This window comes from Hemibagrus wyckioides, linkage group LG15 (genome assembly GCF_019097595.1).
Source record: "Hemibagrus wyckioides isolate EC202008001 linkage group LG15, SWU_Hwy_1.0, whole genome shotgun sequence".
In the NCBI taxonomy this organism is placed as follows: Eukaryota; Metazoa; Chordata; class Actinopteri; order Siluriformes; family Bagridae; genus Hemibagrus; species Hemibagrus wyckioides.
In genome coordinates, this window is record NC_080724.1 from 20,742,501 (window position 1) to 20,752,500 (window position 10,000).

Genomic DNA, 10,000 nt, shown 5'->3' on the forward strand with positions numbered 1-10,000 from the left:
TGAAGAGAGAGAGAGACAGAAAGGGAGATGAAGAGAGAGAGACAGAGTTAGAGATGAAGACAGAGAGAGAGATGAAGAGAGAGAGACAGAAAGGGAGATGAAGAGAGAGAGACAGAGTAAGAGATGAAGACAGAGAGAGAGATGAGGAGAGAGAGAGACTGAGAGGGATAGAAAGAGTAAGAGATGAAGAGAGAGAGACAGAAAGAGAGCGAGATGAAGAGAGAGAGGCAGAGAGAGATGAAGACAGAGAGAGAGATGAAGAGAGATGAAGAGAGAGAGAGACAGAGCAAGAGATGAAGACAGAGAGAGAGATGAGGAGAGAGAGAGACTGAGAGGGATAGAAAGAGTAAGAGATGAGAGAGAGACAGAAAGAGAGCGAGATGAAGAGAGAGAGGCAGAGAGAGAGACAGAAAGAGAGATGAAGAGAGAGAGAGAGAGACAGAGCAAGAGATGAAGACAGAGAGAGAGATGAGGAGAGAGAGAGACAGAGAGAGATAGAAAGAGTAAGAGATGAAGAGAGAGAGACAGAAAGAGATGAAGAGAGAGACAGACAGAGAGAGATGAAGAGAGAGAGACAGAAAGACCATCCATCCATTTTCTGTAGCATTTATCCTAGTGAGTCAATATTTATGGCATTAGGCGACTTGACTATATTTAGTGATAAACTGAGCAACTAAGGCAGCTTGGTGGACCTGGGACTTGAACTCACAACCTTCCGATCACTTGTCCAACATTTTAACTACTAAGCTAATTAGAGAAATCTCACATGGGTGTACATCCTTAACCACTCACTTTGTGACACTTGGAGCCACCCCCCCTCCCCCGTCCCCCCTCCAACACTTGACCACGCCCCTTAATCTACAAGTTCAGCATCACTCCAGACCAGCATCACACTTGGAGTAAGGGTGTAGGTGCTGTTCTTCACACGGCAGTATGTTAATGCTGTGCTGTAAAATTCTCAATTCTGATCAGACACATTGTTAGGGGATTGGACACGGGGAGCCAACTCATCACAGGACACAATCACACACACATTCACACACTCCGACAATTTAGAGATGCCTACTACGCTGTCTTTCTCTGTCGGCTGTACATCCCACTCCTGAGCTCCCAGAGTGCGACAGTTTCTTCTTTCCAGACCTGCCTGATCCATCCTGACACTCTACCCCTGGTTGGAGTCTAATGGCTTGGTGGTGCTCACTGCTGCTGGGGATAGATCTGCCTGGACAGCCTGTGACCCAGGGGACTGCTGTGGCTAGAACCACCTGTAGACTATCACGCGGTCTCTGATCTGCTTTTACATCAGTCAGCTTTCATCAGAAGGGAATTAGTCTACAATGAACTCAGAGACTACACTGACCTATTAGTTCCTCAAGGGATCTTGGTTGCTGTTGTAGAAAGGACATTATTTGTTACATTTACATTAGTTATTGTCCAGTGTCACCCAAATGAGGATGAGGTTCCCTTCTGAGCCTGGTTCCTCTCAAGGTTTCTTCCTCAGATCACCAGCATCACCTCAGGCTTTCTCATTACGGATAAGACAATGTTTTGAGACAACATCTATTGTTAAAAGCTCTATGCAAATGAACTGAATTGAACTGAATACTACGCAGTCTCTGGACTAGGTGAGGAACCCGGAGAACACAGAATAAACCCCTGAAGAACACAGAGAACATCCAACCCTGAATAGGCAAATGTGCTAACCTTTAATCCACCGTGCCCCTAATTAAAGTGTCTCTTAATATCAACATGTGACATGCATCGACCAATCAGAATTGAGAATTTAACAGCGCAGCATGCACTTAGTGCCGTGTGAGGAACAGCACCTATACACCATATTATTATTCCAAGCGTGTGATGCTGGCTCGGAGGGATGTAGAGGATGGGGCGTGGCCGAGTGTTGAAGGAGAGGGCGGAGCCCGGTGCCACAAAGAGAGGGGTTAAGGATCTGTGAGATTTTTCGACTGGTGTGTCGTGTTTCAGTGAGCAGCAGCAGCACGGATAACAGTGGGAGAGACGAGAGCCGTGGAGAGAGTAGTGTGTGTGTGTGTGTGTGTGTGTGTGTGTGTAGTAAAATCGCTGAAAAGCGGGGGGGAAAAATGAAGAAAAGAACTGGTTTTAGTGTTGTGACATGCTTATGTCCATTTTTATACACACACTGTCAGAAACCACATCAGCAACAATATGGTTTGAGTTCAGAAGATGCATACAGATCTCTCTCTCTCTCTCTCTTTCTCTCACACACACACACACACACACACAGACACACACACACACACACTCTCACCGTGCTCTGTGTGAGTTCAGGCGGATTGTCGTTGACGTCGGTGATTGCGATTAACGCTGTTGCCGTGCTCGACAATCCAAAGTTCAGGTTCCCCTCCATATCTGTCGCCTCGACGATCACTGTGTACTGAGGAACTCTCTGACACACACACACACACACACACACAGAGGGAGAGAGAAGAGCAGTGAGTTAAACAGATGGATGAACAGCTATGTGCTACAAATGCCTTTTTATTCTGACAGAGTGCAGTAACAGGATTTTACAGCTTCCACACACACACACACACACACACATACACACACACACACACACATACACACACACACGCATGAATGCTGACACTGACACTTTAAATTTACCTCAGCATTTTCCAGGTGTGTGTTAGTGTGTGTGCGTGGGTCTATATGTGTGTCTCTATTTATTGCTCTGCACTAACACAACTCTACATCACTCACTTTAATAAGAGAGAACGAGCGAGAGACAGAGACAGAGAGTGGGAAAGAGAGAGGGAGAGAAAGAGACAGGTCTCTGTCTTTGTATCTGGATCATATCATGATCTATTGTAACCAACGCTCGCTGCAGCTGCTTTATGTGCAATCATGTTACGTTATTATCAACCGCTATGTTTTGTTTTATTTTTGGCATTTTATACAAAAACTGTATAAAGTAACGTATAAAGTTCACTAGCAACTAGCTAGCAATGAGTTAGCCTTTAGAAATAGAAATGACTTTAACATTCCAGAATGTGCAGAACTTCTTTTTAGTGTTGTAGACTTGAGGGGGCGTGGCTTGCTATCTAAAAAAACACCCCCTAAAGGTCTATCTGAAACTTTAAAATTCCAGTGTTTTACCAACAAACAGAACTTCTATTTTTGTGTTGTAGACTTCAGGGGTGTGACTTGATGTCTAAACCACGCCCTCTAGAGGTCTGTCTGAAACTTTAACATTCCAGTGTTTTATTAACAAACAGAACGTCTTCTTTTTGCGGTGTAGACTTAAGGGGCATGACTTGATGTGTAAGCCACGCCCTTTAGAGGTCTCACTGTTACTACTATGCGAAAATAGCTAACAAACTTTAACATTCCAGTGTTTTACCAACAAATAAACTTCTTTTTTTTTAGTGTTGTACATGTGAGAGGTGTGGCTTTCTGTCTAAACCACACCCCTTAGAGGTCTGACTGTTACTACTATGCGAAAGTAGCTAAGAAACATTCCAGTGTTTTACCATCAAACAGAACTTCTTATTTTTGGTGTTGTAGACTTGAGGGGCGTGGCTTACTGTTTAAACCACGCCCCCTATAGGTCTGACTGTTACTACTATGCGAAAGTAGCTAAGAAAATTCTGACGATATCATAAAGCAGCAATAAAATAAAACAGCTGGATAGAAACAACGTTTATATCTGAGTTTATTTAGTTCAATGAAACATTTTTAATCCATGATCATATTTTGGCACGTGTCTGCCTTTTCATTTAAGGGATTAGTCATTGGCACAGTAAGACTTAAATCTTATGAGGAAGAGGGTTTAAGGAGAAAATAATAAATAAAACACACTCATAAAAACACAACTTTAACAAACTAAATTACTGTTTGTTATATACACACAAGACAGTGAGATAAGAAGATCCTGTGTGTGTGTGTGTGTGTGTGCACGTGTGTGTGTGTGTATGTGCGCGTGTGTGTGTTTACCTCTCGGTCGAGTCCAGCAGCGACAGTAACGATGTCTCCTGTTTCTCTGTTAATAGTGAACATATTTGGGATTGGGATGTGCGGGGTCTGCTGGAGAATCCGGTAATGCACCATGCCATTTGAGGTGGTGATGTCATCAGCATCGTGTGCTGTTACTGTCATAACTGTTGTACCTTCACACACACACACACACACACACCCGGAGAGTTAACGACCCCAAGTAATACTTAAGTACATTACAACATAGTTGTACTTCATGCTTCCACCATTAGGGGGCACACTGAAATTGAGTAAATGAGCATTTAGCTAAAACGCAGAAAACATACACAGACACAGACATACACACACTTCGAAACTTCTTTGTGATTGCTGGTATATTTATGGTAAAAAAAATGTTGCATGCATCGTGAAACCCAAAATAAGATCTGAAATCTCTTGACGAGTAAAGCAGCGTTGCACAAATTGTTGTGCGAGCAAAACCTGTTGGGTTTGCACTCTGCTATCTCTCAGATCCAATTATCTCTGGGAGGGTAAAAATAAATCGTGTCATTATCCAGCTGACGTGTTGGAAAAAAAAAGAGGGGGGAAAAAAAACAATATACGACAGGATAGATGTGGAGAATGAGAGATGATTCTGTCTATCCGTCCGATTCGTCTCTTTCTCTTTTTCTGTAGCAATGCGTTATTTCATCATCTCTGATGCAAGAAATGGTGCTACGGTGGGCATCATTATCCCTAGAGAAAACTCTCTCTCTCTCTTTCTTTCTTTCTCTCACTCTCTCTCACACACATGCAGTGACACAATCATTCACGAGAGGTTCAGGTTGCATCTTGGCAAACAGACCCCTCTATTCTGCCACATGCACAAAAAGTGAATGATGAAGTAGTTGGGAAAAGTAAAAGAAGTTGGACTGGGCAGCATCTGTCCTCCCTCTCATGTACACAGTAGCCTAAGGACATCATGGATGGACAGGTCCTTAGTTTGGACTGTGGACTTCTTAGGAAGTGTGTGCAGCCATACACTGTATAAATGCCCAAGAGTGAATAAATATAATAACAACAGAACTATTGTGTATCAAGTCAGACTTTAGGCTTTAGGTTCATGGTTACATTTAGATGATCTAGATGATCATGTCATGCAGTGTGTGTAACCTACTAGCTACACTTTATGGCCAAACGTTTTGTGGACGCTTGACCACCACACCCATATAACTATAGCCAAATAATTAGAACATATGATTGTATTGGAGGCCTCTGTATTTTGTAGCTTTACAGTTTCCCATCCCTGGAACCTACTCCAGCATGACAACGCCCCTGTGAACCAAGCAAACCAAGCTCCATGGTGTGTTAAGCAGTGTATGGAGTGTCCTGAACAGAGCCCTCACTCATCCCCACTGAACACCTTCGGGATAATCTAGAGCTGGAGCCTCCTCGACATCCTGACATCCTTAATTCCTGATCTCACTAATGTTCTTGTAGCTGATTGAACACAAATCCCCACAGCTATGCGTCAGCATCTAGTGAAAAGCCTTCACAGATCAGAGGATGTGATGGTGCACGAACTTTTGCTCATATAGTGTATATAAGGCTTGCTGGATTCAAGGACAAAGCTAACAGGGTCCGAGATACTGATTGTTTACTAACATCATGACATAGATCATATTATAATAACAGTGTACTGTACAGTGGAACCTCAGCATATGAAAATACAAATTTTCTCTCTAAGAATTGAAATTTTGCAAGAAATTTGCATCAGCATATAAAGCATTTTCGGCATATGAACGAACCGAATCGAGCCAAATGCTGGCTAAGTTGCACGTACATCCGGGAGACATTCAAAACTTGTTTGCGTCAGTGGAAAGCCAAGCAAAGCCAACTGAAGCAAGTTTACAAATTTTACTAATTTTTTTTCAGTCAGTTGAAAAGCGTCAACCCATGATACCAACATTGCCTTCGGCATGTGTTCAAAAGCTAGGTGATTTTTCTGGCTTTTTTTTTTGTTGACAGATTGGTGGCGTGGGTGGTCTGTTCTATTTTCAGCCCAAGCTTGGTGGCACCACTTCCTGTGAGGAGCCTTGACATGGAATGCTTGGCTTGTGTCAGTTCTTTGTAAGCAGCCATACTGTAAGGCATACAAGGAGGCTAAAGCGTGCAGCCACTAGCATCAGTCTCTAGTGCACCTCTTCAGATCAGGAGAGTGAGGTTTAGGGGGCCTCCGTTACACTCACCCCCTAAACCTCACTCCCATCCGGGTCATGGCACCAATGTAACGTCCCCGGGTCCTACTCACAACCGCTCTGAGTGGGTCTCTGGCATGGGAGGCAGGTGCACTAACAAGGAGGCTAAAGACAGCAGCCACTAGCATCAGTCGCTAGTCTGTCTCTTGAGATCAGGGGAGTGAGGTTTACCTGCACAGGTTTACCTGGCCTCCTTTACATTAGCATCATATGGATGGTAATGAACAGGACATTCAATATATTTATTGCCTCTTCTATATCTTCTTCTTCAGAATCATAAATAAAAAAGACCTACCTGGTTTGGATCCCTCCATCACCGAACCATTGTAGATCTGATTCTTGAACTCGGGCCGGTTGTCATTCATGTCGATGACGAAGATGTAGAGGTCCACCGGCTGCTCCACCTGATTACCATTCATATCCACTGCATGAGCACGAAGCTGAAAACAAATGGAACGATCCATTTAGACTGGATAGACAGGTTAGCATGATCACCAGCCTTTCTTTGTGGTGTTCCAATTCCAATAACAGTCAAAAAAGTCTGTTACATACTATGTGTATAGTAAAGTGAGGAAGTGAGGAAATGGTCAGAATTGTTTTTTTACAGAGGAATTGTTTTTCACGTTTTAATTGACTCCCTGCCGTCTTAATTTTCTGTCCGTCTTATCGCTCAATGACTCCATTTTCCGGGAATCGGAACATTCAATATAAACACACAGCAAACATAATAATGTTGCTTACGCTGCTGAGAGAGACTTCTGTCTGAAACACCACGTTTGACTAATAACAGTGTGTTTATAAAGAAAACACACACACACACACGCACAGAAATACAGTACATATATGCACAACTTTATGAATTTGCATTTTAATTGAAGTGAGAGTGATTAGACAGCGTGTCTAATTGCGGTGTTAGTGCAGCAGCTTTAACTCAGCCAGGGTCAGGGCATCTCTACACACACACACACACACTTATGCATATATATCTAGTTGCAACAAAGAGTCTTTCTGTCCTTTGGTTGACATCGCATACATCTAGCCATGTTTCTCTCTCTCTCTCTCTCTCTCTCACACACACACACACAGGGCAGATACTGGCTAACCCGATGGGTCAAACTATAGGCAGTATAAAGTAAAATGATACATTTTGTCCTCTGTTGCTGTTTTGTCTCTCTACATCACCCTTGCTTTTAATCTTTTCCTCCCTCCCTCTCTCTTTCTCTCTCTCTCTCTCTGTCTCTCTCTCTCTCTGTCTCTCTCTCTGTCTCTCTCTCTGTCTCTCTCTCTCTCTCTCTCTCTCTCTCTCTCTCTGTAAGGTTAATTTGACTTTAGGTTTTTTCCTTGTACATCGTTTGATCCATTGGGGCAGCCAATATCCGTCATGTGGAGCAGTGTTTGTGTGTGTGTGTGTGTGTGTGTGAGTGAGAATGTGTGTGTGTACCTCCAGGGCTCTTGCTGTGATGTGGTAATTCAATAAGGGGGCAAGTCAGAGATTAGGCACACGTTTAAAGGAGAGGAAATGTAATTCTGTTCTGGAATTAAAGTTATTATCTTCAAACAGATGGAGGGATAGAAGAGGAGAAATAATACTGTCTGCCCTCCACCATCTCACCATCTCACATCAGAGCACTGACGGATAGAGATTAGGTGTGTGCATCTCGCCTCGTCGGAGATGATTTGATGTGCGGCGCGATATGTGATCGATGATCGGACAAGGGAAATATCCGTTTAATCAGGAAATAATTCAATAAGATTTAAAGATTGTCAAGTGTTAATTTTAATTTGAAAAAAAAAAAAAGCTTAGGTTTGAGCTGAGGAAAGGTGTGGCCTCTGTATCCATAAGTCTCACTAAAGGAGGTGTGGCCTCTGTACCCATCAGACCACACCTCCTTCAGGAAGACTTACTGTACGGATGCAGAGACCACACCTCCTTCAGTGAGATTGATGGTACAAAGACCATGCCTCCTTCAGGGAGACTGATGGCTACAGAGGCCACACCTCCTTCAGTGAGACTGTTGGGTACAGAGACCACTCCTCCTTCAGTGAAACTGTTGGTACAAAGACCACGCCTCCTTCAGGGAGACTGATGGATACAGAGGCCACACCTCCTTCAGTGAGACTGTTGGGTACAAAGACCACTCCTCCTTCAGTGAAACTGTTGGTACAAAGACCACGCCTCCTTCAGGGAGACTGATGGATACAGAGGCCACACCTCCTTCAGTAAGAATGATGGGTACAGAAGTCTACCCTACTGAGACTGACAGAGAAAAAGGGCACACCTCCTTCAATATAAGTGACAAGAACAGAGGCCACGCCTTCTTCAGTGAGACTAAAAGTTACAGAGGCCACACCTCCTTCAGTGAGACTAACGTACAAATGCCACACCTCCTTCACTGTGACTCACACATACAGAGGCCACGCCTCCTTTAATGAGCCTGAGAGGTACAGAAGCCACGCTAGAATTATTAATTATTCCCAAATCAGTTTATAGCACAAATATGATTTATACTATTTGTAAGTGCCGACATTTTCCAAAATCCATATTTTCATTAATATTTTTCCTTTCATTCTTATTTTCGTTCTTTTTTCCAGTATCTGCTCCTCTATCTGAGAACGCGGGAAGCTGTTTAGATAGTCCTCATTATATCGATGTTGTTCCATCCTGGACGCAGCTTCGTATGTTAATTAGCGTGCGCCGTGTTCACCTCCTCCTGCTCCATGTTTGGAGCGGTTCGCGAGCGTGACGATGCTAATTACGCACTTAGCTCAGAGCCAGGATCGTTTTCTGAGGACGGATAACAAAACAGTGACATCTTCACCACAGAAACGCTCACATCAAGCATCAAACAGCCTCCACATGGAGCCAAGAACATGACAGATCTCTTTGTTACCTGAGCTTCGACACGCTCGCACATCCTCACTATCCGCACTACGTTTAGATGCTACGTTAGCGCTCGGTTAATGAACAGCGAGAGACGATTTAACGAGTGTCAAAATAGCTAATGAGGAATAAAACCTGACTTTCAACCCACGACTTTTGTCAGGGAAAAAAATAAACAATGTTCACACCAGATGGTAAACACGTAACGTCAGCGTGAGAGGTGACGATTTCCAGTCGGATTTTAGCTTCACGCCAGGATTTCTCACTGAAAGATGTAATTATGAGTTATATTATCAATTACATATATTAAAATAAAATCGCTTCATGTTAGATAGGAAGAGCTTACGTGGTAGGATGAGCGCTCCTCTCTGTCCAGAGGCTTGGTGACGTACATCTTGCCTTTCTCTGGATCGATGTTGAACACTTCGTTAGGAGGCTGATCTGCTCCTACGCCCGTGATGCTGTATCTGATGTTAATGGAGCGATCTTTATCAGAACGGATCTGGAAAATAGACGGAAAGATCTGTAAGCTTTCAGATCTGGCCCAGTATAAGGACTATAAGATTTTCCCATCTGCCAGCCAATCAGTGGCAAGGATTTCGGCTAAAACATGAAATAAAAATAAAAATAAAACATGACTGAACATGATGTAATAATATGAATGCCACATTAATGTTTTGCAAACGTTTCACCAAAACAGAACACTATATGGATAAATATTACCCCGGATTCCTTATTCATATTTGATTGCTATCAGAACCAGCATTAACTTCTTCAGCAATTTGAGCAACAGTAGCTCGTCTGTTGGATCGGATCACACGGGCCAGCCTTCTCTCCCCACGTGCATCAATGAGCCTTGACCGCCCATGACCCTGTCTCCAGTCCACCACTGTTCCTTCCTTAGACC

The 10,000-nt window shown here is 43.4% G+C and overlaps 1 protein-coding gene across 1 annotated transcript in view; it reads right to left on the minus strand.

Annotated features, from left to right (window-relative positions):
* The window catches only part of LOC131365745 (cadherin-4-like), a 180,733-nt gene that overhangs the window by 31,578 nt on the left and 139,155 nt on the right, over window positions 1–10,000 (minus strand). The window contains exons 4-7 of the mRNA XM_058409545.1: window positions 9,440–9,595; window positions 6,508–6,652; window positions 3,976–4,148; window positions 2,288–2,425 (exon numbers count right to left, since the gene is read on the minus strand). Coding sequence (XP_058265528.1) covers window positions 2,288–2,425; window positions 3,976–4,148; window positions 6,508–6,652; window positions 9,440–9,595 — 612 coding nt within the window. The remainder of the gene's footprint in view (window positions 1–2,287; window positions 2,426–3,975; window positions 4,149–6,507; window positions 6,653–9,439; window positions 9,596–10,000) is intronic.